Genomic DNA, 26,747 nt, shown 5'->3' with positions numbered 1-26,747 from the left:
ACATTAGCCTACAGCGGTATCGATGTTCTCCTGTAACTCTTGTCAAAAAAGCAAATATTTCCCCAAACTACTCCTTTAACAATTTGTTTTGAGGCTGTTAACAAAGAATGACATATTTCTCAAGTGTGCTTTGCGTTCCATTATTGCCATCTAGCAATGTTAACAGCAGGAAGGAAGGACAAAAATGTTTTGGCCCCGATACTTAGTGTATCTAAACACTTATTTTCTGGTAAGTGCATGAATTCTTAAAATGGTTAAAATGTCAAAAGGTGTTACAATCATTCCCCAAATGAGGATTACCATCTGATGGCTGTGTGTGTGAAAACAGACAATCATCCAAGAAAGCTCTGAAGGGGCTTACAGTATGATAAGATTCCTCATGACATGTCATTTGGTGAGAAAGAACACGATGCAGTATAAAACACGGCTCAGTCTCTTTTTGGGACACTGACTCACAGAAAGTTTCACATGATTTTTCCACGTCTTCATTGTACAGTAAATCACAATACTCTTGCAAACAGATAGAAAAAGGAAATGAGAGTTGTTTTCGTCTGTACAGGTATTCTTTTTCAGTTGGTTCATGAGGAGTGTTTTTGCAGATGTTTAAGGCAGAGACTGTCGAGTCATCCTTTGCTTGATGTTGTGCGCGTGGCGAGGAGGAGAAAAATGGAGGATAAAGTGGGAGAAGAGGAAAGAGCCAGTCGTCTCGTCTGCGAGGCGTTTGACTGACGGGGTACCGTGCCTGGCTGAGGGCTGAGTGCTTGGCGGGTCACACAGGGAAGGTGGTGGCCCCTGCTTGGCCTGGAGCTGGAGGCGGACACTGGGTCAAGGCACTGGATGAGACGGGCCCCCGTCCCCGGGGCTCTGAAGTGGCCCTGAGGGACTCGTTGTGCTGCTGACTGTCACTATGGCCGAAACACTTTCGCCTGCTGCTCTGGCTCCAACTTTTCTGAAATGCAAAAAACCCCAAAAAAAACAGCATTAAGCAAAGTAGCATTTTAAAAAGAAACCTCCAGCAAAAAGCTTGGGTTGTCCAGAAAAACAGAAACTATTAATAGCATATGATTCAACTGACTTGTATCTAAGTGACAAAAAGGACACGCTAAGCAGGAATCAATATGATTACATGTCTTGGTCACTGATTTTGCTCCATTGTCCTGCCTGCTGTCTCTCTGTGGAGCTGTGCTGAAAAAGCCACCCTGAATCAGAGCTATTGTGCGGACGCTGCCCAAGAAAAGAAAAGAGACAGAAATGAAAATAAAGACAGCCCCAACAGAAAAAGGCCATTCACCGATATGAAAAGGAACCGACTTCTTGTTGGTTGATAAACAGCCTTTTCCTCCTGTACTGTGCGTGTTTCCATTTGGCTGCTTTACATCTAATGGAGCTTTTCAGTTACTTAGCCCCTTTCTAGCAGATGTATTCGCTTTTACTTTCATTCAGCTGCCAACCTCTTCTTTTAGGACAAAGAGCTAAATGTGTGATGTTAACTAAAGGTGAATAAAAGTGTCCCCTCGTCTCTGTCTCGCTGCCCATCTCTAGCCGTCTTTCTTTCACACAGAGAGCATGTGTATACAAGGCTGTTAAGCAAGTGTTTGGGGTTAGGAGAGTTTGCCTTGATGATGTACAGGATAGTGTATAAGTCAGCACAGGTTAGCAGACTGACTTTACTTTTGCTTAACATATTGATGACTGATATGAAGAGGGATGTACAGAAGGTTGAACATCACAGCAGTAAATGTATTCAATCACTTGGATCATTTAGTTCACAGATTATTAAAAACGTGAAAGCATTTCCATCACCGTAGTTTGCCTATGTAATTGAAGATATATGAGGTTTCTTAAGAAAATCATTTTTAAATTTGGAAGTTTTTTGAGATAATAAATTCATTGAACTGATTGATATGAAAGTAGTTTTGCTCCAATGCTGATAACTTTAATTCAAGTTTCTTTATTATTATCATATGCACAACAATTACAACGAAGCAGTCGTTGGTAATGAAAATCACGGATCTCAGGTTCCCTTCAACAATGTTCATTACATATGTATGTGAAAAGGAAAACCACACAAGTAAAAGCATAAACTAGTGCAAGTTAAAATATAGGGCTAAAATATAAACAAATCAAATATTAAATAAGTACTTTCAAATGGATAAACTGAATGTAAACAGTAATGTAGTATGTATATGCATAATAAAAAGTAATAAATATATATACACAGAGGTGTAAACAGTTTTGTAAACGGTAAGTATTCTTCTACACACAGAGGGCTTGAGTAAATACTTTTGTTTTTTTATTTATATAAATATATGATATATAATTAAAAAATATTGAATATGTTTTATTGGTCACCCTTTGCTAGACGGTTTTCAGTTGCACAAAAACTCGGAAAATTATTCTCAATTTTTTTTTAAATAAATAGAGGTTTACAGTTTAATTTGTTTTCTTTTTATATCATTATTTTTTGGGCTTTTTTGCCTTTAATTGAGACAGACAGTGATAGTTGTGAAAGGGGGAGAGATAGTGGGGATGACATGCAACAAAGGACCGCGAGTTGGATTTGAACCTTAAGGTCCCAGCCTTGGTACATGGGACACCCGCTCTACCAGGTGAGCTACCAAGGCACCCAAATAACATTTTTTCTTATTGTTGTCATTTTAATTATTAATGCGTACACATAGTTTTCTGTGTACATTCATTTGGAGCAAAATAAAAACTTGCTTGGTACCTTTCAGTGGAGGGGCTGGAAGCTTCCTCCTTTGATGGCGTGATGAGTCCAGGGTTTGAGGCTGTAATCAGAGTATTCGTATTATACACTTCATCAATCATCCTGACTTGCTGCTATATGTTCTGATTTTCTCACTTTTAGTATCAGGGTTAGTTACTTAACTACGAGTAATTTAGAGTAGTTGTGTGCACAGCCACAAAAACCTCAGCGGTTAGACGTTTTCGACCAACTGCAGGTCCTGCCTCAGGCAAATATTACTTAACATATCAGTACTTTATGATACAATGTTGGCATACACAACAAGACCAATATAGTACATAATGACTGTGTGGGAGAGTTGTTAGGGTGCTTGAGGGGCAGTGCGCTACCTTAGCCTTTGGCTTGAACTTGGAGAAATGATTGCAGACGGTCACATTCAACCCAGCTGTTTTCAGAGCGGATATCCTGGCCTCGATGTTTGAAATCTTAAAAGAACACACAAACTTCATTTAAAAGCACAATCTGATACAACTGAAGAACAAGACAGCTGCAGAGAAAAGCGACAAATCCTCCAGTACCTGTAGTTCAGACTGCTGAACCTGAGCAGCTGCCGTGGCCACCTGGTCCTCCAGGAAGGCCAGCTCTGTGTCTGATGTGCCACTCTGAATACCGCGGGCACACTGCTCCAGGTCTCCCAACGCCCCTTCAAGCCCGTACACGGCACCAGCAGCCAGGTACACCTGCACAGAGAAGAAGGAACATTTAGTTTCCAATGAGAATGAATCTCCACAACCTTTTCTTATTGGGTGGATATACACAGAGTGGTAGGTTTCCTTTTAGCTTACATTCTCCTCCATCTTGGTCAGCCTCTGGTCCAGCTTGCGGGTCTCGGAGCTGTTGGAGATGGGAGAAGCACTCATGGACTCAGACGGGGTGCAGTTCTCACCTCCTGCCTCGCCAATCAGCTCCTCTGTAGCGTTCAAGACCTTCAGCACCTCGGTGGTGATGCTGCAGAGAGAGGCCGCCGAGTACTTCTGCTTCATTTAGAGAACACACACACACACAGTACAGCAGTCAGTGATCTAGTTTGTTAGTTAGTTAGTTAATAGGGCTGTGTATTGGCAATAATCTGGTGATATGATACGTATCACAATACAGGGGTTACGATCCAATATATTGGGATACTGTAAGCTAGGCGATTTATTGCGATTTTTAAAATCGAATTTTAGGTAAACTGTCATAATATAAAGAACACACCATCATATGCATAGAATCTGAGTAAGAAAACGTTTAAAGTCCTTTTTTGTGGGATCTACATTTGCATTTATCGCAGCCCCTGTAACATCATATAGCGCTACTTTTTGTGCAATCTGAGCCACTGTCTGCCACAGATCTTTTTATTTAAACTATTAATTAAAAATTAATAGTGTTTTTGAGAATCAATACAGTATCACAAAACATAAAATCGCGATAGCCAAGTGTATCAATATTTTCTTACACCCCTATTAGTTAATTGCCACAAAAATGAGGTGCAGTGATGAACTGAGAAACCTTTCAAGAGTTGGGAGCAAAGGGACTTGATGCATGAGTAGAGAAAACTGGGCCATGACATAACATGATAATTAAAAAATATCTTTCATATCAGGAAGCAAGGAGATGTAGCAAAATGCAATTATGAAACCATTATAAAACCATTAGGTAAAAAACATGTTAAAGTTAATGGGGCTTAACATAAAAGCTTCTTGTTTTTTCAGCACCTCCACCCAACTGGCTCAAGCTGCACGCTTCTAGAAAAGACCATTGTGCAGGTGACACATAAACACATATTAGTCACTTGTTTCTCTGTTACCCAACCAGCTGTTTTGTGAACATGCATATACGCACATGCTTGCAATCAGGAGGTGCGGAACAAAGAACTGGTGGTGAGAAATGCAGTAGTGAGGATGGAGGAGGCGAAGAAGGTTTCAAGTCAAAGCCGGAGGAGTGATTGATCTTTTATTTTTTTAGGCTTTGATCAGTAAAAAGATGTTGCAGTGAATAGAATATCTCTTATTACTGTGCAACCTATTTCAAACAGTGAGGTGAAGGATAGCAATTATGGCGTTTGGGTGTGCCATAATATTTCACATTAAAGCTTATATCCCAGATTGTATGTCCATTACAAGCAATAAAATAAAAGAAAGTGCTGATGAAAAATCATCTGTTTTGACCTTTCAGTTTAAAAATTGGTACACTTGGTACATGGGTTTCCAAAATGTGATAAAAAAGTGTTAAATGTCACAGTTGGCGGAGATCTCCCACTACCATTTCAAAATGCGTTAGACAGACAGATGAAAAGACAGGTTTAGTCATTGTGTTGCCAGTCAGTGTTAACTGGAGCAGCTTGTTCATCCAAATCCAAGCTTGTTTCCAAATTCAGGCCGTCTCTGACGAATAGTAATTCAATGGTGAAGATGCCGAGTAAAGAATGGATGAAAACACTGTGGTATATTTTCAGGCCTGGTACCGGACAGAGAGGCCCCTAATTGTAAACATATGTGAAAGAAGTAGGGCAAAGGCCAGGGGCTGAAAGATAAACATGTAGGAGATACCTAAGACATGTGGTCATACCTTAGCTCAGGGATTGGAGGACCTGAACCCGATATAAGGGGGTGCGAGCCCCCAAGCTGCAGGACTTTCAGATTCGACTTGAGACCTCCGGGCGCTCTAGACGCCCGTATGACATGTGTGGCTTGTTTGTAATAAACTCTATTTTACCAGCAAGAACAGTGTCCTCGGAGCATCCTTCATCATCACTTCAACAGCACTGTCGCAGAAAAGATACGACATAAATTGGCGTCACGAGACAGGATCGGAGGTGACCATCAGCACAACTTCACAAAACGGTGAGATCACTCATTGAATGCTGGTCATTAATTGGGGCTGTTATGTGGAGTTGTGTGGACACACCGTAAATTAAGAACCTTCTTGTTACAGACATGTGCTGTTGATTTGATGTTTAAAGTGAGGCTCCGTGCTAAATTTAATGAAAAAAGGGGGAATGAATAGAGAAAAGATATAAAGGGAAGAAAAGAAGTATGAGAAATACAAGGAATAGTTTAGAATAGCTTTATGGTAACGATAAGGTGAGTTAAAAAGTATCGTGCAAGATTAATGAAGAGGGGCCCTAAACTTCTTAACGGTAAGACGCATGCATATTAGCCACTGCGTAACGATGGCTCTGACATAGTCCGGAATTAACTTAGAAAGACAAAATTGGAAAACCTGGATCCAGGTAATTTGAATAAATAAATGTAAAGAGTGTTAAGGAAATAAAGGAAATAAAGGAAATAAAGGAAATGATCATATGACAAGCCGCAAATCGGATAGGATAGAGCCCTCAGGTGTAGGAGCATTGTAGTACGGGCCATTAAAACCTGAAACAACATCTGATGGTCAGTTAATAACTGGAGAGTGTAGAATCACAATTCGATTGACAGTTACCACTCTGACGCTGTTGACGAACGGTGTTCAAGAAGCAGCTTCTCGTCGAAGATTTTACATCTCATGGGTAGCAGAAATTTTACGAGAAAAAGTAAGGAAATAGCGGCAGAAAGCATGCATAGGAATATATCTAAAAGTTCAAGTGAAGAAAATGTGGGTGCGTGTTTACTTTGGGATGGAAGGGTGCAGTTGAGAAAAATGTGTGTGCGTTGGAGTTTGGAGTGAAGAAAAGGATGTGTGCTGGATGTGTGTGCGTTGGAGTTTGGAGTGAAGAAAATGTGGGGGTGTGTTTACTTTGAGAGGAGCAGAAGGGAAAAATGTGGGTGCGTAAATGTGTGTGACATTTGGCTGCTGATGGAGTCCAGATGTGGGCCATAAAATGGTTAGAAGACTAAATGAATTGAATGATATATTGTGTAAACCAATGAGCTTCTTGCCTTTTTCTAAGAAGACTGTTGAATTGAATAATGTAGTGTGTAAAACCATGAGCTTCTTATAAAAGACTAAAACATGAGCTCTTCTTAAAAGGGACGTTATATAATAATTAAAGCTGTTAAAGCACAAAATGAACTTCTCTAAGAAGGGTAGTGATTGAAACCCCCCCTCTCTCTCTCTCTCTCTCTCTCTCTCTCTCTCTCTCTCTCTCTCTCTCTTCCCAAAATTCCTTTCGATGACCCTTTCTTGGGAGATACAGAAAATTCCTTTGCCATTTGAACTGTTTGGTCCAGTGGGGTTCTTTAATGTTTAGATAAGGGGTTTAAGTTAGGAATATAATGTATGATGCTGTTAAAGGGACCTATGGGTTCACAAGAGACTAAATCATTGCCTGTTCCTTGTCTGTTATGTCATTTATGGTGAGTGAGAATTGAGACGGGAGGCAAGGCAGAGGGCCGGCACATCACGGAGGGTGGATTGCTGACGTCGACTTGGAAGGCTTTCCAGGTCAATCTACTAAAAAGGCCGGTACAATTTATACACAAACTCTTTAACAAAAACAAAACCTGCATTTCCATATGTGTATGTGTTCTCAGTCATAAGCAATATTGATGGTACACATATAGACCTGCTTTCATTTATTAAGCCTAAGAGGAAACTGACCTGCTCAGTTAGGAGAAATAAATAAATGAATTAATAAAAAACTTGGCAACGGATTGATCAGTTAATGCATTTGATTAATTAATGGCATATGATTGTTGAGTCTAACCTCTGCTGACAATTACAGAAGTTCATGTATGTTATGGTGCGTAGTTTGTCTGATCTGTGATGTGGTGGACATTCAAGGTGGTGACTGTTTGAAGTTTTGAGCTGAATATTGATTGATTAGATGACTGGTTAATTTGTTGATTAATTGAGTAGTTGAATAATTGGATAAATTGTTGATTGACTGATTGGCTAGTTGATTAATTGGTTAATTGGTTAATTGGTTAATTGGATAATTGGTTAACTGATTAGTTGGATAATTTGATAATTGGTTGATTGGTTGAATTGATTAATTGGTTAATTGGTTAATTTGATAATTGGTTGATTGGTTGAATTGATTAATTGGTTAATTGGTTGATTTGATAATTGGTTAATTGGTTGAATTGATTAATTGGTTAATTGGTTGATTTGATAATTGGTTAATTGGTTAATTGGTTAATTGATTAATTGGGTAATTGGATTTAAAAAAAAAAAGGGGGGAAGTAATCTAAATAAGCCTTGAGTAGTTTTAATTTCAGCAATTACTTCTTAAAGTACAATAACGGAACATAAGGAAGCCGTTATAATGGGGAAGAAGAACACTAAAAATCCGAAAGTAATCACTCCTGTTGAGATAGTACAGAAGAATAATCCTTTAATTAGGGGCATCGCAAACATTGCAAAAATATCGGAAAAATGGCACAAACGCTGGCCTGAAATTGACCAACCATGGCCAATGGAGGGGATGCTTAACCCAGATGTAATTAAAATAATGCTAGTACTTGTATCGACATACAAAGCTGAGCAAAAGAAGGGAAAAAAGGGGATAAAACGCAAAGAGAAGAGGCAAGTGGAGCTTGGCATTCTCCAGTTATTTGAAGATGAGGGACAGAAACTGATCAAAGCTGCAAACGATAAGAGGGATAAAGTTGCAGAAGAAATAAAACAAAACACAGAACAAACCGAAAAACTAAGGAAAGACACCAATTCATCGTTCTCACACATGAACCCAGTGAAGGGACCACCACCCTATGAGGCAAAGACGAAGGCTAAGAAAATCTATCCTCAGATCCCGGTGATCAGTCAGGAAGGTGACTACCGTATCAGAAACGAGGAGGACAGAATAATAGAAACAGGACGAGCGGAGACAACTATAACGATGTATCCAATATCCAAAAGTAAGAATAAAACAAAGTTTGGGTCTAGGAAGCAAAAGTGGGACCATGGAAACGAGAGTGACCAAAGCGATCAGGAAGGGTGCAGAGGAGGATATGACCCTGAAGTCAGGCGGATGTTGGCAAGAGCGGAAATAAGAGGAAATGATAACTCTGATGACAGTGAGGAGGAAGAGGGCCATGAAGAGGGCCGTGAAGAGGATGCCCGGGAGACTATAAGAAAGATCGAAATAAGCATAGACCGATGCCGCCGTGACCACCAACAAACTGATAATCCAGAAGAACTAAGAGAACTAGAGAACCACATAGACGAATTGTGGAGGAGGAAGGAAGAGATAGAGAAGGAAAACTTCGAACAATATACCCTGACATCCAGAGGTCGCTCTAGAAAACAGTCGAATCCCAAAAAGATCTGTCCAGTCATTATACGAGGACGGAATTTGGAGTACAAGCCTTGGCAGAATACAGATATGTCAAACATACGTGAAAAGTTACCTACTCTTCAAGATGGAGCACATCCTTGGATCTCGAAGTTGGAAGAAATCACAGTGGGAGAGCAACTGGCCATGGGAGATATAAAGAGACTCTTGGCCAGCCTCATTGGAATTCCCGCTATGGAAGAGATTCTACAGAAAGCTGGACTTAATCGATATGTGGGAACTGCTGTGAATGATTCAGAGCTGTTTGCTGCAAGTAGAGGCCAAGTGTGCAGGGCGCTGAAAGACACATTTCCGACAAACGTACATCCTGACAATATTTTTATTGATCCACTGGGACAAGAGGAAAACCCGAGGGCCTATGTGTCGAGAGTTCATCAAGTGTGGAGAAATATCACAGGAAATGACCCGGATTTGAATCAAATGGAGCAGTCGATTTTGCGAACCAGAATACAGAAGGGGTTGCCCCTGCCAGTGAGAAACAAATTGGCAGAGGTGGTTGGTCTTGGAAGCATGGCAAAGAGTGGTTATACGGATCATATAGCCCACCAAGTTGAGCTGTATAGGAAAAAAGAACATGATCAAAAAGACCTGGACCAAGAGACCCTCAGGAAACTTAATCACATGCAACTGATGGATAATAAGAGGATGGAGAAGAAGCAGGCTCTGGTTATGCAGAATCAGGCTCCACTAAATCAACTAGTCTGATGATTCAGGAGGCGCATGGCTTAGCTCACGTTGCAAGGGGGGAAGTTAAGAGAAAGATTACCAAAGAGTATGGTTTTTGGGCACCATGTTTGCTTGAACAGATTGATTATGTCATAGGCAGGTGGAACTAGTTATAGACTATGTTGACATGATAAAACCGATTGAAGGGAAAAGGTACATGCTAGTCGTGGTGGACAGATTTTCACGATGGCCTGAGGCCTGTCCAACAAAACGAAAGGATGCTCAATCGGTTGCCAAGTTCTTAAGCAGAGAGGTCATAAGCAGGTGGGGACTTCCAGATCGAATATCCTCAGACAATGGGAAAGAGTTTGTGGATAAGACGGTGAAATTGATTTTGCAAAAAAAATTAGGAATTAAACAGCGTCTTGGAGCAATCTATAGCCCAAGAAATCAGGGACTAGTAGAGAATGAATGGGGTTCTGAAGAATCGTATTGTCAAAATATGCCAGCACACGGGGTTAACCTGGATAGCAGCACTTCCATTGGCGTTAATGGCAAACTAAGGAGGAGGTGCAGGAGAAGCTCGATGAGCAAAAAAGGATCACAGTGCAACCTGGAGACACGGTTTTCGTGAAGGTGTTTAGACGAAAGTGGTATAACGAACGCCGTGGGGGCCCGTTTGAAGTGGTTCGCGGTACCGGAACCGCAGTCCAGGTCAAGGGGTTTCCCACATGGTATTATTTATCACATTGTGTCAAAGCACCAAGTGAAGGGGCGCCACATTCACTGATCCAAAATGTTGAAGGCTCAAGAGAGCCCGAAGACAATGTGGAAGAATACACATCAGAGAGGGAGATGCATGAAAATCCCCAGAGTCAGAATTCAGAAGGAGAGATCACCCAGGGTGGGGACAATGTTGATGTGTCTGTACACATTCCTGATGATGCCAGAGATGACTCGGCAGTTGATGGACAGGACAGAAGATTTAGAGACATTGTCTTTCAACATGTCCCAGACCCAGCAGGACCTACTTCAGTTGCCTGCAAAGCGCCAGAGATATCAAAGGGCGGTGACTCCGCTGCAGGACAACCCAGGGATCCAGTTAGACCAAGGAGCCCGAGACCAGTTAGGAGAAGAGTCAAACCAGACCGTTATTAGAACCAGGGTTGAAGTAACCTTGGGAGAGTCAGTTAGGCTTCCATGTCAGTGTACAGAAGAAAATAGTGGTAAAGGGAAACTCAGAGTTCAGTGGGAAGATAGCCATGGTAAGATCCTAGATCTGTCAGAGACAGTACCATTAGGGAAATATACATTAGTTAATGACAAAAGGAGAGTGAAGGTTGAGGGAGACTGTAGTCTCTATGTATATAAGCCTCAACAGGAAGATCAAGGTGATTACAGGTGTTCTTTTTACGATCGACATATTGGAAGTGAGCGGTCCGAGTTAGGATTTGGAGTTCGCGTGGTGTCTCTAGTAATACTAGGGGGGAATAAGAGTATAGATTCACAAGAGGTTGGGGAAACAAGAGAATTGACAACGATGACATCAACTCTCCAGACGAAAGCTGGACAGATGGAAGAGAAATCTACTCCTTCAATGGCAAAAGCTATTGAAAGTATAAATGCATCACATGTAACTACAAAGGCGCCTCAGGTGATATCTATAACGTCACCTCCTTTGAGTACTGTGATCAGAGCTAGGTTAGGAGGAACAGCTTACCTTCCTTGTCAGTGTGGGAGATGGAATAATGGAGGGAACTTGTTTCCCAAATGGGAAAATAGTCGTGGTGAAGATTTGTTGTTGACAAGACCTGAAGATGACGTTGTGCCTCGTGATCAGAGGAAGTATATTTTGTTTAATGAGGTTAGGTGGATGAAAATTAATGATGATTGTTCCCTGGTCCTGCGTAACGTTACTCGGGAAGACGACGGAGAATACATGTGTTCTTATGAAGATCCGGAGTTTAAATTTGTTCCATATCAAAATTATTGGATCACAGGTCGTGTGACTCGTAGAGTGTCACTCCTGATAAAAGATTTGGGGCCTATTGGAGTTTCTAGGGGTACTAAAGAAGTTCAGAAACAATTCACTACAGTAACCACTCCAAAGGTGATTAGTACACAGATAAAGCTTGTTACATTAATTCCAAAAACAACTAAGAATGTTCATACACCTACTCAGGCTACTACTCTAGTTATGACTTCAAAGGGGATGAATGCTACAACAGTGACGACATCCGTGGCATCTACGACATTTGTAAATACCACGCAGACATCTAATATGACATCTTGGACCTTTAAGGATGTGGTTAATTTAGTCGAGAAGCAAGTGTCAAAAATAGAGCCTAGCGTGAACAGAAGTAATGACATTGTTGAAGTTAGAGAACAGAGGATAGAAGAGAAGGATGTAGAGTCATCTACGTCCAGCTTAGAGGCTGCTACTTTAAATTTGAAATCAATAAATAATGATAATGCTTTCGATCAGAGTACTACCTTGGCGACAACATTGACGCCTAAGAAATTGGAGAATGTGACACAGACACTTGACAAAGTATCCTTGAAAGTGAAAGAGATGGTGAATGAGAGCCGGAAGTCTATATTAGAGATGGGGATTAGTGTGAGTAGTAGGAAGGAGATTGAGGAAGTGAAGGTTGGAAATTCATTTGAGACTGTTCAGAGGAATATTGTAGATGAGGGAAAGGAGTTTGTTGACTCGGATCGGATATCACAGGAGATGTTTGAACAGAACCATGTAATGCAGAAGAGAGAAGCTAAGTGGAAAGCGTATGGATTTGATGCTTTAGCGTTGGGAATTGTAGACCCATGGGCAGGTAGAAATTTATGGTTTCAGCAGTTAACACACTCAGTGAGATCAATCAAGAAATTGAAGGGTCCATGTGTGTTGAAAGTACCAACACCAGGTACATGGCCTTCAATTTTGGAGGCGGTACCGGAACCATTAACTATGGCATGTCAATCTTCTGTACTGTCATGGCTCTTGTATCAACAGCAGTCATCAGTGGATAAAGTGATGGCTTTATCAGTGAACCTTTTTAAACCTAGAATGAATTGTTCTTGGTTGGCAGGTTTACCATATGTAAATGTACTTGATCAGCATGAAGATATCAGAACAGCGGTCCCTGATATAATGGAGGTGACAGCAGTGGGAGCTAACAGCTGTTTTTGTTCAAATACAACTCATGAAGGGCCGGGAACGTTTATGGGGTTATCAGAGTGTGATAAATATATGATGGACTTGGGTAAAATGGAGCGTGGGAATAGTAATGATTCGTATGAAGCATCTTTTCAGGCACCACAACACAAAAGGAAGACAATTTTAAGGGTACATAATCAGATATTGCCAGGGAATGTGACTATTGGGAATTTCAAGGATATTTGGTGGGTCTGTGGTAATAAGGCATACATATTTCTACCATATGGGTGGACAGGATGCTGTTATATGGCACTGTTGAAACTTCCATATGAGGTTCTTACTAGCAAGAAGGGAGAAGGGCCAGAGGGGGTCCAATCTGATGTCGCTTCAAGTAGTAGGAGAAAACGTGAGTTGGCACAGTTTCACGAGTTGGAATCCTACCATTGGAGAATAAGTTTAGCAGAGAAGTGGGGTATTGGATTATTTCCGTGGTATGGGGTAGCGTTCTTGGTAGATCACATCGACAACATTACCTACACCTTGCAAGGCTTTGCGAACGAAACCATAAGAGGTTTCGAATTGTTGTCAAACACCCAGAGAAGTCACAGACTGACGTTGCTGAAACATGACATGGCTCTTGATTATATTTTGGCCAAACAAGGGGGCTTATGTGTTGCTTTAAATTTATCAGGAGATGCTTGCTATACGTTGATTCCTGATAGTTCTGATAATATGACTAGTGTCATAGGGGCATTGAAGCTCATAAGAGATGCGTTTGGCCCATCAGAAGACGCGGGATGGTCTGCAAATGCTTGGTTGCAGGATAAATTGGGGCCACTAGGAGCAGTGTTAGTTCAGGTTTTGGTAGCGCTCGTTATGTCGTTGTGCGTGATGTTTTGTTTTTGCACGATGTTGTTGACCTTTGCAAAGGCCATGATAATTAAATGGGTTGGAGTTGTGCTGCCCGGCGATCAAACGCTGATGCCATTATTACACGAAGCTGACACGGACGTGGATGAGGATGACGCCATAAAGATCGAATTGGTGGAGGAATATCCATTTTAAATATCTCATATGATTATAATCATATTGTTTACCTCTGTTTTTGCTTGTGTAGTTTGTAGTGTTGATGTTGTGTTGCTCTTCCGAGACTTTGTTTAGTCTCGGAGGGGGGATATGGCAACAAATGAACAATATGATTAATGGACAATATTTACATTTTTACGTATCTTATTCTGTGTTTGATGTTTTAATTGGTATCTGTTCTGTATGCAAAAGATACTGGTTTTCTTTTCTTTCATTCTAGAACATATTGGGGAAGAACACTGTGAGGGTGGTGGATTGTCAGGGACTCCGAGGGGCTGAATGGATTCAGACACTTCAAACATGAAAATACGAATGGCCTGAAGAACTCTGAACGTGGACTGTCGATACAACATCCAGAGTCAAGACGTCATCAATACTACACCGGCGTCAAGGCTGCTGAGAAACTACAGCGTTATACAGTCTTATGTCTTCTCTGAGATGTTACCTTAGTGTTATTGAAAAGGAATTTTCTTTTTTGTGTATTACATGCTTGAGAAATGATGGTTTCTAAATATAATGGGACCTCAGATGTTTTCTTTTTCTTTTTCTCGATGGTTAGGGACAGTGGGGTAGGCAGGAAAAGGTCCATAGAAGGTGCGATGGGTCGACCAGCCTGACTTTGGACATTGTTTTGTTTTAATTTGCTGAGAGTTCCATATGCATTTGCTTAAATCATTTCCATATACAAATTGCTAAAATTCCTCATTTCAGTGGTATGGAGTACGACGTATGGTCGCCTTGGCAGAGGGACCGTGAGAGAATTTTCCTGTATACATTGTTTAATACATTGTTCAAGAAAGATTAGCTGCCTGACAGGTTTTTCACTCTCACTTTTATACTCCATACAGTTGTTTCAATGGTAATAAGGACAGGTTGTTAAATTTGTCATGTTAATACACCTGTATGTTTCTTCTCTTATTTTTTCGAGACTTTGTTAAGTCTCGAAGGGGGGAATATGTGGTATATTTTCAGGCCTGGTACCGGACAGAGAGGCCCCTAATTGTAAACATATGTGAAAGAAGTAGGGCAAAGGCCAGGGGCTGAAAGATAAACATGTAGGAGATACCTAAGACATGTGGTCATACCTTAGCTCAGGGATTGGAGGACCTGAACCCGATATAAGGGGGTGCGAGCCCCCAAGCTGCAGGACTTTCAGATTCGACTTGAGACCTCCGGGCGCTCTAGACGCCCGTATGACATGTGTGGCTTGTTTGTAATAAACTCTATTTTACCAGCAAGAACAGTGTCCTCGGAGCATCCTTCATCATCACTTCAACAGCACTGTCGCAGAAAAGATACGACAACACCAAGCAAGAAAAGGAAAGGTCAGTGAAGAGAGATGGATGTAATTCAATAATGAATGAATCACTGGCTGAAGCTTTGATCAGTGGGATTGGAGGCGTATTGATCCCTCTCTCAGCCAGACACGCGACAGTCTGAAAGGAATAGTTTTAGGTGGTGACAGGAGAGTCAGGTCGGGACAAGATACAGTATTGGGTGGGAGATGAAAGGCAGCAAACTAAACCTCTTATCTTTAAAGAAAAAAAATCACTATTCAGTGATCTTATAAAGACTCGAGAAGCAGAGATGGACGGTGTGAGATATTGACTTGAGTTGGTGGTCGATGGAGAAATGGGTGTTTGGTGAGAGTCTGATGTTCTCATCCTCTCCAAAGAACTAGGCCGTCACCATGTAGATCAAACAGTCTGACACACAGAACACTGATACTGAAAGATTAAATTAACGTATATAAATAAATAGAGTTTGGATCCATATCAAGATAGATACATAATTATATATAATGTAAGTAAGGACAATAATAAGTTGCTGGAATATAAGCAGAGTTCTGTGGTTTAGGTATGCAATTATAATACTTAGTATCAGGAGCAGGTTTAGACACTTTTAAATGGGGAGGCACAGATTCAAAGAAGGGGTACACATTTGTAAAATGTTTTAAGACTCAAATTGTCTCTTTCTGGTTGTTTTGCCCCTTTTTAGTCGTTTTACGTTTCGTTGTTCGTGTCTTAGTGGTCGTTTCGTGTCTCTTTGTGGGTGTTTGATTGACTTCTTCCTTTGTTCTCTACATCCTATATAATAGACGCTCCCTATAGTGAACAGTAAATTGAGATTTTGGACACTAATGAATCACTGTTATTTTGCGTTGTCACTGATGGATGTAGAGCATTTATAATACATCCATGGTGTGTCATTTAATTTGGATTTAAGTATCACTAAAGAGAAGCCACACTAGTGGCTCTATGGCTCTAAAACATGTCAAACCCAGTATTGACCAAACACAAGTTGAACGTTTTGTCTCCAACAATCCTTCCGTCCTTACACATTGATCATTCATTGTTGTGTGTAATGCCAACTAAAAACTTGGTAAAACTTTTATTTTTATTGAGTCTTTTTTAAGCCGACTGATTGGGGGCAATTTAGAGTGTCCAATTCCAACACGTTCTCATCCCACCTCGTCACGATTTGTCAGACCCCTCGGTGCCACTTTTCGCTTGATGTCACATGCTTAATGTTGTGAATTAAACAAAAACACTTGCTTAGGATTAGGCAACAAAACCGCTTGGTTAGGTTTCAGAAAAAAAACATACAGTGTAGTTGGGCTTAAAATTACTACATTTGCACAGTTAAAATGTGACCTGACGTTGTGAACGTGGGATACCAACGAACAGCTGATTGTAACGTGAAAGTGAAACGTAACACACGGGACACGAACAGCGGTCTCCTGGATGAAAGCCTTGTGTTATTATAAAGCCTTGTGCCCACACGCCCTGTATCTCTTCCGCTCTTTAAACTACGTCACCACCACAGCACTTTCCCTGTGCGTTTACTGTTGACGCAAAGCGTGGTGCGTTGCATACCGGCACTAAAGGATTCCTTGTGCGGCGGAATGAGAATGGCCTGTCTTTGGTGTGTGGGAATCGATGCACTCGGAGGAAACCCACGCTGACACAGGGAGGAACATGAAGTCTTCACACAGAAAGCCGCTGTGCCGCCCTAAGGCATACAGCTGCTGATGTGGAAGGTACTGAGCCGCTGAGGTGTAGGAGGTCTTAGGTGGATGAGGACTTCTTGTCCCGTCTCTCCTTGTTCTTCTTCCTCAAACCGAGAAAGTGGCAGACTCCTTTCCAGACTGAGTGCCTCTTTGTTCTCTCTGGGAGCTTCTTCTTCTGGAACGAGTTTGAGGGCCTGTAAAACAGTGAGGCGCTCCCTCCTCCTGCTTCTTCAGCTGCGGAGTTTCTCTCTGGAGGGCCTGACTAAACTCTTCCTCAGTCTAGAGCTTGGTGGTAAGCTTGAGGTTGGTCGAGGTCAGTTCCAGTCTTTGTTTCAGGCCCCTCATCTCTTGATGGGTGGCATACTGCTCACCCCTCAGATCCTGGATCCTCATCCTCATTCACCCTTTCAGCTTGAGACTTTTTCTCTGCCTCAAGTTGCTGCTGATGGGCGTCTTTTTGTAACTGCTCATTAAACATGATACAATGTAGCTTTTGATCTTTAACTTTACTCTACATATTATGTGTTATATATATATGGAAATATCTGTAATCAGGGGCAGCTTTAGGACCTACTTATAAAAAACATAAATTTGATTTTGACTGAAAAGCCACAAATATCGCAGTCATCGTCACATTTTCCTTTATTCACACCAAACTGAGCTGTCCTGGTTGGTTTCAAAGGGAGCTGTGACAACCAGCAGAAATAGATCACACTACACGTGTCACACACATTGTAAAAGACAAGCATTACTCACAGGAGCCTTTATAAAGAGTCTGGCTAATGACCAACATCGACCCACACGCCTCGGACGTAACGCTAGGACAGGAAGTGAGCGCAAGAGTGCCTGTCCAAGCGTGTGCCTGTGTATTTGATATGTCTATCGACCTGCCTTTGTGTGGGTTTTGACCATATGTTTATCAATAGGATTGGATTCACTGTGTGAGAATAGCAATACTGGAACACAGCTTTTAACCTCAGGGATCGTAGATTTTATATCCTGTTGATGAAATGTGGGAAATTTCCGATTTTTTGGATAGCCAATTCCATAATAACGTACATGTGCTGTATACAATTTTTCATACTTCACGTGCTTTTGCAGTTAGTATACAATGAATTAATGTACAATTTTTACAGGAAATATCAATGTATCATTCAAACTGTGACTTTGGAATGTCACTGTCAATTAAAATTCATAAGGAAAAAGCAAAAAGCTCATTTATTTTATTTGTGCAGAGCATTGCTTTACAATAGTGTACATCAACAGCATACTCAAGCTAAACCAAGCAGACTTAGTATGCATACTGACATCTTTGTGTATAGTTTATAGTTCATTTAGTCACTTTTCTAGTATGAACACACTACATTCTTAAAACCTGCTTAGAAAGCCCGGTCGCTCGAAAAGGCGTATGAATGACACGATAATAAGCAAGGCAAAAGCGTGCAATAAGTGGTAATCATTTGTACGCCATGTAGTCTGCACTGACTGCAATGTAAATGCATATGTGTAAATATGCTATCCTCAGAGCTAGTAGGTAGTAGGTAGATGAGTCCAACAAACACAGGACTTTCAAGTTACGTGTTATATAGTGAAGTTTGTGACGCGTTTTCCGTATTTATGTTACGTTGTTTACGTACGTAGAATAAGAAATATAACATAATATAATGATGACAGCGCGTCAGAATTTTGCACATAAATTGTTGAAGTTGCTTTTTTAATATTTAAGTAACTTTTTTTGTACTACATTTTGACTTATTTTTCTTGGATCATACAATTTAACTACATCTGTCTAGAATGCTGCTACTCGATGCCTTTCATTTGTGTTTGTTATTTACCCACTTTAACTGCCTTTGTCTGCTTCAGCTATGGTATAAACGTGTAAACGAAGAGGGTGATAGCTATAGCAACAGCACAGAGGCAGTTTTTCCAGTCAAAACAAAACACAACTGGGCCTGTGGCTGTGTTGCATTCTGACCTTTTGAGGCTTTAATTAATGAAAAAATGATGAAAAATGATATTTGCAGCTCTTCTGTGATGAATGTCTTCCATTATCTTGAAAAACCTCAGCAACGCAGGGTGTAAAAGTTACCACTTTATGTTTAGACAACAACATTTTGTGCTACTGCACGCTACTTTAGCTGCAATGTAAAACTGACTGAACTGAAGCTTCGTTACATGCAGAAATAAGAACGAATACAACACCAGCAAAAGTGACATTCAACCTAATGAGAGTTTTGTGTGTGTGTGTGTGTGTGTGAACTGTATATACAGTATATATATTCATGGTTAGATGGCGGTTTAATTTAGCGTTGTATGTTCTCAAGCATGGAATCCTGCACAAGACATCACACACTCCTTCTGTTTTCTAGCTGATATCTCACCTGCTGTAAGAGAGAGGAGAGCAACTCAAGCCTCTGCTGTTGCTCCAAGTCATTCTGCCCCTCCTGACACACACATACACACACACACACACACACACACACACACACACACACACACACACACACACACACACACACACACATATAGAAACACACAGACCAGCCAAAAAAGAAGAAGAAGGGAAGCACAGAGAAAGAGGGAAGACACAGGATGAGGGACACAGAAGGACAGCAGTGATTATCACATTAATACAGGGATAAGAGAGGAAGGTGGAGGATAGGATGTTAAAGTGAGGAAAGAAAGAAAGAAAAATAAATTGATCAAAAGGCAGACAAACAGGCCGCAACAAAAGCAGAAGATGAGCAGTGGACACAAATCTACTTTTCTTCTTATCTCCTTACCTGGTTGTCTGACAGCACCCCCTCCTGGGAAGAAGGTGTAACAGCAGGTGAGCTTGCACTGGATCCACTCCTCCTCGCTCCTCCTTTCTGTTCCGTTTCTTTCTCCACATCTCTTTTATGCTGTCTCTTACTTTGTCTGTTGGGCTCTCTCTTATCCCCTCTCTTTTGCTCCTGGTCATCTACTTTCTCTTCCAAACACTCCACTCCTATCTCCAACCTCTTGTCCCTAACTCTTCCCTCCTCTCTCACTGAAGGACTCTTTATTAGTCTCTCACTTCTTTTCACCTCTTGTCCGTTCACTTGTTCCACTGTTTCACTTGCTTTCTCTCTGTCTCTTAATCTGTCACATCCCTTCTGTCTTTCTCTCTCAGTGTCTTTTGGCATCGTCTTCTCTCTCTGTCTGTTGCTTTCTTTATCCGCGGGCCGCTTTGTGCACTCCTCCTCCTCAGATGAGATGCTGTCTTTGCTGTTGGCACGGCTGACCAGCTGGCTGAGTCGGGATCGCAGCTCTTCTTCCAGAGAGTCCCCGGCCCCCGAGCTGCTGGGCGAGTGGGGCTGTGGAGGGCTGGGGGCCGCTGAATTTGGGGCCACCGTGTCCAAGACCTCTGGTTCCGGTGTCATGGCATCTGATTTGAAGGCGTCTGGTGCAGCTGTTGCCGTTGGCATAGTGTCAGGTACTGACTGTTCCTCACTTAAACCCCTCTTTAGAATGGCATTGAGTAGAAAACCACTGTTCTCCTGTAGAGGCGAGACAAAGGGACATTAATACATACTCGTCATCATTTAACAAAGAGTACAAACTGAAGAGATTAGGGAGCCTGAACTGATCAAACACCTCTGCCTCTCAATGGGGAAACTATATTTGTGTGATGCCTTACCTGTACTAATGGGTAGATGGACTGCGTGTGGCTCTGGCCTCCAGGTTTGCTCTGCTCTGTTGACGACTCTTTCTTGCTTTTCCTGCGTCGCCGAGATCTTCTGATCGGGTCACTCTGCCTCTCCTCTGCCTCGCTGCTGTCTCCCATCACCTGGGAACAGACAAGTACATTTACTTAAGTACAGTTCTGAGGTACAGTACTTGTACCAGGGTTATTATTGTAAATTGAAATTAAAACTAAAATGAAAATAAGCATTAAACTCAAACTAAATAAAAACTATATCCTTAAAGAAAAACTAAACTGAAACTATATTGCCTGGTTAAAAAATGAATAAAAATGAAAGCAAATAATTTTTTTAACTGTAATATATCACAATACAGAAAAACTAAATCTATCAAACGCACTCTGAAAACTAACTAAAACTGAACTAGAATGAAATCAAAAAGTAAAAAATAAAATAAAATAAAAACTAATTGAAAATTCTAACTTTTATAACCTTGTCTTGTATTTGAGTTTTTTTTTCCATTTAGTGCTACTTCTAATACTTCTAATATCTTTCTAATTGACAACATTTCAGAGGGAAATATCATACATTTTAATCCACTACATTTATCTCCCAGTTATAGTTACTGGTTACATTTCAGAAAAATATTGAACAAAAAAAACAAAAACAAACATATGATAAACTTTTAAAAGAGCAGTGTCTTGTCATATTTCAGCTGATTTAATTAAAATAGCTATTCAAGGCACAAAGAGGTCAAATTATCCAATTCATAAAAATAGCAAAAATCAGAGAAAATTCCAAAAAAGAAAATGTCAACAGATTTGTGAAGCAGGACCGACGGAACCTCAGAACCTCACCAGCAGAACCTCAACCAGCTATAAATGCTGCTTACACATTGTTGCATCACTAACAGTCTAATAATGTCATATACTGTAATACAGGGGTTCTCAACCTTTTGCAACTTAAGGCCCACTTCCCAAATAAATGACAAAAAAACTAGGGCTGCCAAAGTAAACGCGATGGCAAATTCGTTTTACGCCACTAATTTCTTTATCACATTAACACAATCGATCTTCCGGAGGTTGTAGCGGACTCAGTTTTAAAGCTAGAGTATCATATGAAAGTAGAACCTAAGGAATCCATTGGTACCAACTATGTAATAGCTTGTCGCGAAAGAGGTTAAATAACACTTCAAACATGCGCTACATTTTGGCGAGGAAAAACTGATACAGCTGCTTTCAATGAGGTCCCTTGACCTCTGACCTCAAGCTATGTGAATGAAAATGGGTTCTATGGGTACCCAGAAGTCTCCCCTTTACAGACATTCCCACTTTATGATAATCACATGCAGTTTTGGGGCACGTCATAGTCAAGTCAGCACACCGACACACTGACAGCTGTTGTTGCCTGTTGGGCTGCAGTTTGCCATGTTATGATTCGAGCATATATTTTTATGCTAAATGCAGTACCTGTGAGGGTTTCTGGACCATAGTTGTCATTGTTTTTTGTTGCTAATTGATTTCCAATAATAAATATATACATACATTTGTATAAAGCAAACATATTTGTCCACTCCCATGTTGATTAGAGTATTAACTACCTGACAAATCTATGGAAAATCATGCGCTTAATCAAGATTAAATATTTGAATCGATTGAAAGCCCTAAAATAAAAAAATAACATGGCAAAAAAAGGAGAATAAACTGGGCTGTAAATATGTGTTATGCCACTGTCAGCTGTAATGACCAAAATGAATATTCCGCTTACCCTCACCCATCACTGCCGGCCATTATGAATCTAAATTGAATGTCTGTTGTTTAATGTATTCAGGGTCACATTTCCTCACCACACGCTTTGGAGCTTTTACTGGCTTTTACAGGGTTGTCTCCCACATTCCTTTGTTTATTTCAGTCACAGGGGGAAGTACTTTTACTTTGATACTTTAAGTACATTATGCTTCTGTACTTTTCAGTAGGATTTTGAACACAGGGATTTTACTTGTAATGGAGTATTTTTACATTTTTGTAGTGGTACTTTTACTTCATGTTTTTCCATGTTCAACCTGCTAGATAATGAGACACAGACTGAGTCACATTTTCAGTGAAAATTCATCCAATGTAATGATATAAAACACTTTATTTACGATTAATACTTGTTATTTAACACTTTTTAGTGCACAATAATCCAAAATTTGACTTTAAAGACTCACCTTGGGGTTAAAGTTGACATCCAGTGCCTCTGAGTGGAGTGCATACGGAGAGAAGTTCTGGTGAAGGTGTTGGTGGTAGAGCGGCTGGTGATGGGGGTGCAGGTGCGTGTCCGGCGGTCCTTTCTTCCTCAGCAGGTTGTGAGGCGGTTTGCGAGGACATGCGGACAGCACCGATGAGGCCTCTGAGTCGGAGTTGAGAGTCTCTGTGTTGGTGTACTGGCCAGAGGACGGTGAGGTAATGGGAAGGTGCTGGGTGTACGTCCACTCCGGGTCGTGCTGCGAGTCCGTGTAATAAGTCTCATCTGACAGCTTGCGCCGGAACTGACGCAGCGCCGCACCCCAGCCGCCTTCGTCGTTCTCCTCGGAGTCGGATCCCATCTCGTCGTAAGCCGACACGACGCCGGACTCCTTTTCCAGCACGCTGAACACCAGGCTCTTCCTCTTGGTTAGCAGACTGGGCCGAGACAGCTGCGAGCTGTGTAGAGCGATCCAGTTACCGTCTGGGCTCTGGAGCACCGAGGATGCACCTGGAAGAACATGAACAGATAGCACAAAGTTTAGAAAAACTAACTTCTCTTTCCACCTGTACTTTTTTGGATAGGCTGTGTGACCCAAATTTCTTTAAGAGTCACTGAGCACAGTAGCAACAGAAGAAGCAGTGTATTTAGCCAAGTTTTGACAAAGTAATGAGAGACATGTACAAACACTTAAGAGGTTTCTTTGGACTTTTTAATAGTTTTTACCATCGTAAAAACTTTGGAAACCAGTGGAACCACTGAATTCAAGATTATTTATAAGGGCATAAGTTAAACTACTTGACAGTTAAATTCCACAAAAGCAATAAAAGCAATAAAAGGGACATGTTGGTGCTGTCTTCTAATATTTTACCCTGTTATGCACTGCATCATTATATTAGCAAGAAATGCTTTAATCAATGCAATTGTGCATCCTATAGCAAACAGGATACACATCTGAGAGTTTGTGTGTTGTGTTCTGGCTGTGCCAGCTTGTTGTGGTGAACTGTTGTGGTTTTGGATGGGGTTTATTTGTATGTATTTCCGGTGTTTCCTGTTTTATTTTGGTGATTCACTCCTCCTGTGTCTTGTCTGGGTTTACTTCCTTCCTTTGTCTGTTTTCCCGCCTTGTGGTTGATTGTCTGCCCCGCCCTGATTTGTTTCACCTGTGTGTAATTTGTCTGTTATTTAAGCCTGTGTGTTTCCCCTCTGTCCTTGTTGGTTCGTACTTGTCTTCCCAGTCCCTTGTCCTCCGTGTTCCTAGTGTTCCTCCGTGTTCCTAGTGTTCCTAGTGTTCCTCCTGCCCGTGACTCTCGCACCCTCTGGTTTGTAGTTTTTTGTTTTTGTTCTCAGTTTGTTTTTGGTGTGTTTTCATTTGTACTTTGTTCCCCTCCTTGTTTTGTTAGTTCTGGAGTTTGTCAGCTGAATTAAAGCTCGCTTTTATTTAAAAATCTTCCTGTCCTGCTTGTACTCTGCGTTTGGGTCATCTTAGTAACTCATCACATGACAAGAACGAACCAACCCTAAATAATGACCCCAGCAGAGAGCTTTTATGCCCATTTGGGCATCCGGATTCGGTCCGAGCATCAGCCTCAGCCCCGGCCTGTTGGCTTCCTGAGCTTCCGGCCCATGCCCCAGCAGTCAGCTAGCTTTAGGCTAGCATCAGCCCCGGATCGGTTCTTGGGAACCCGCCTTGCCCTGGGAGGTCCACTAAGTTTACAGTCTGCTGCTCGCCATGCTGATATACAGGACACTAGCTTGGACCTGCTAGGGGTTGGAGCCCCTAGAAGGAAGCGTGGGTCTCGGAGGCGGCGTTCTCCTAAGCTGCTCAGTGTTCCATCCAAAACCAAGCCTACTCCTGTGTCGGAGGTCCGGCCGACCTATGCTCCAAGTTTCCTGTCGGAGGTCAGGCCGACCCCTGCTTCAAGCGTCCTGTCGGAGGTCAGGTCGACCTCTGCTCCACGCGTCCTGTCGGAGGTCCGGTCGACCCTGCTCCAAGTTTCCTGTCGGAGGTCCGACAGACCTCTGCTCCAAGCGTCTTGTCGGAGGTCCGGTCGACCTCTGCTCCACGCGTCCTGTCGGAGGTCCGGTCGACCTCTGCTCCAAGTTTCCTGTCGGAGGTCAGGTCGACCTCTGCTCCACGCGTCCTGTCGGAGGTCCGGTCGACCTCTGCTCCAAGCGTCCTGTCGGAGGTCCGGCCGACTCCTGCTCCACGCGTCCTGTCGGAGGTCCGGCAGACCTCTGCTCCAAGCGTCCTGTCGGAGGTCCGGCCGACTCCTGCTCCACGTGTCCTGTCGACGGTCCGGCCGACTCCTGCTCCACGTGTCCTGTCGGCGGTTCGGCCGACTCCTGCTCCACGTGTCCTGTCGGCGGTCCGGTCGACTCCTGTTCCACGTGTCCTGTCGGCGGTCCGGTCGACTCCTGTTCCACGTGTCCTGTCGGCGGTCCGGTCGACTCCTGTTCCACGTGTCCTGTCGGCGGTCCGGTCGACTCCTGTTCCACGTGTCCTGTCGGCGGTCCGGTCGACTCCTGTTCCACGTGTCCTGTCGGCGGTCCGGTCGACTCCTGTTCCACGTGTCCTGTCGGCGGTCCGGTCGACTCCTGTTCCACGTGTCCTGTCGGCGGTCCGGTCGACTCCTGTTCCACGTGTCCTGTCGGCGGTCCGGTCGACTCCTGTTCCACGTGTCCTGTCGGCGGTCCGGTCGACTCCGGTTCCACGTGTCCTGTCGGCGGTCCGGTCGACTCCTGTTCCACGTGTCCTGTCGGCGGTCCGGTCGACTTCTGTTCCATGTGTCCTGTCGGCGGTCCGGTCGACCTCCGCTCTACGTCTTCTGTCGGCGATCCGGTCGACTCCAGTTCCAAGTGTCCTGTCGGGGATCCGGCTGACCTCCGCTCCACGTCTCCTGTCGGGGGTCAGGTCGACCTCCGTTCCACGTCTCCTGTCGGGGGTCGGGTCGACCTCCGTTTCGGTTGGGCCGCAACCGCCACCTGCTGCTCCGGTTGGGCCGCAACCGCCACCTGCTGTTCCGGTTGGGTCGCAACCTCCACCTGCTGTTCCAGTTGGGTCGCAACCGCCACCTGCTTTACCGGTTGGGCCGCAATCACCATCTGCTGTTCCGGTTGGGTCGCAACCACCACCTGCTGTTCCGGTTGGGCCGCAACCTCCACTTGCTTTTCCGGTTGGGTCGCAACCTCCACCTGCTGTTCCGGTTGGGCCGCAACCGCCACCTGCTGTTCCGGTTGGGTCGCAACCTCCACCTGCTGTTCCGGTTGGGTCGCAACCTCCACCTGCTGTTCCGGTTGGGCCGCAACCTCCACCTGCTGTTCCGGTTGGGTCGCAACCTCCACCTGCTGTTCCGGTTGGGTCGCAACCTCCACCTGCTGTTCCGGTTGGGTCGCAACCGCCACCTGCTTTACCGGTTGGGCCGCAATCGCCACCTGCTGTTCCGGTTGGGTCGCAACCGCCACCTGCTGTTCCGGTTGGGCCGCAACCGCCACCTGCTGTTCCGGTTGGGTCGCAACCTCCACCTGCTGTTCCGGTTGGGTCGCAACCTCCACCTGCTGTTCCGGTTGGGCCGCAACCTCCACCTGCTGTTCCGGTTGGGTCGCAACCGTCACCTGCTGTTCCGGTTGGGTCGCAACCGTCACCTGCTGTTCCGGTTGGGTCGCAACCGTCACCTGCTGTTCCGGTTGGGTCGCAACCGTCACCTGCTGTTCCGGTTGGGTCGCAACCTCCACCTGCTGTTCCGGTTGGGTCGCAACCGCCACCTGCTTTACCGGTTGGGCCGCAATCGCCATCTGCTGTTCCGGTTGGGTCGCAACCGCCACCTGCTGTTCCGGTTGGGTCGCACCCGCCACCTGTTGTTCCGGTTGGGCCGCAACCTTCACCTGTTTTTCCGGTTGGGTCGCAACCTCCACCTGCTGTTCCGGTTGGGCCGCAACCTCCACCTGCTGTTCCG

General features: G+C 43.2%; 1 protein-coding gene across 3 annotated transcripts in view; it reads right to left on the bottom strand.

Moving 5' to 3' along the window:
- Nucleotides 1-44: 44 nt before the first annotated feature.
- Nucleotides 45-26,747, bottom strand: part of myripb (myosin VIIA and Rab interacting protein b) — a 142,267-nt gene continuing 115,564 nt past the window's right edge. Inside the window, exons 10-18 of one of the 3 annotated variants that reach the window (XM_074621501.1) lie at nt 22,775-23,301; nt 20,562-20,711; nt 19,684-20,421; nt 19,282-19,344; nt 3,553-3,741; nt 3,286-3,447; nt 3,097-3,192; nt 2,729-2,789; nt 45-949 (exon numbers count right to left, since the gene is read on the bottom strand). In XM_074621501.1, the coding sequence (XP_074477602.1) occupies nt 906-949; nt 2,729-2,789; nt 3,097-3,192; nt 3,286-3,447; nt 3,553-3,741; nt 19,282-19,344; nt 19,684-20,421; nt 20,562-20,711; nt 22,775-23,301 (2,030 nt within the window). In that variant the 3' untranslated portion in view covers nt 45-905. Of the gene's footprint in view, nt 950-2,728; nt 2,790-3,096; nt 3,193-3,285; nt 3,448-3,552; nt 3,742-15,807; nt 18,953-19,281; nt 19,345-19,683; nt 20,422-20,561; nt 20,712-22,774; nt 23,302-26,747 lie in introns of those variants that run through there. The other 2 variants (XM_074621502.1, XM_074621503.1) reach the window with 2 other exon arrangements.

Source organism: Sebastes fasciatus, chromosome 21, assembly GCF_043250625.1.
Source record: "Sebastes fasciatus isolate fSebFas1 chromosome 21, fSebFas1.pri, whole genome shotgun sequence".
Taxonomy (NCBI): domain Eukaryota; kingdom Metazoa; phylum Chordata; class Actinopteri; order Perciformes; family Sebastidae; genus Sebastes; species Sebastes fasciatus.
This window is presented reverse-complemented; position numbering and strand designations above follow the sequence as displayed.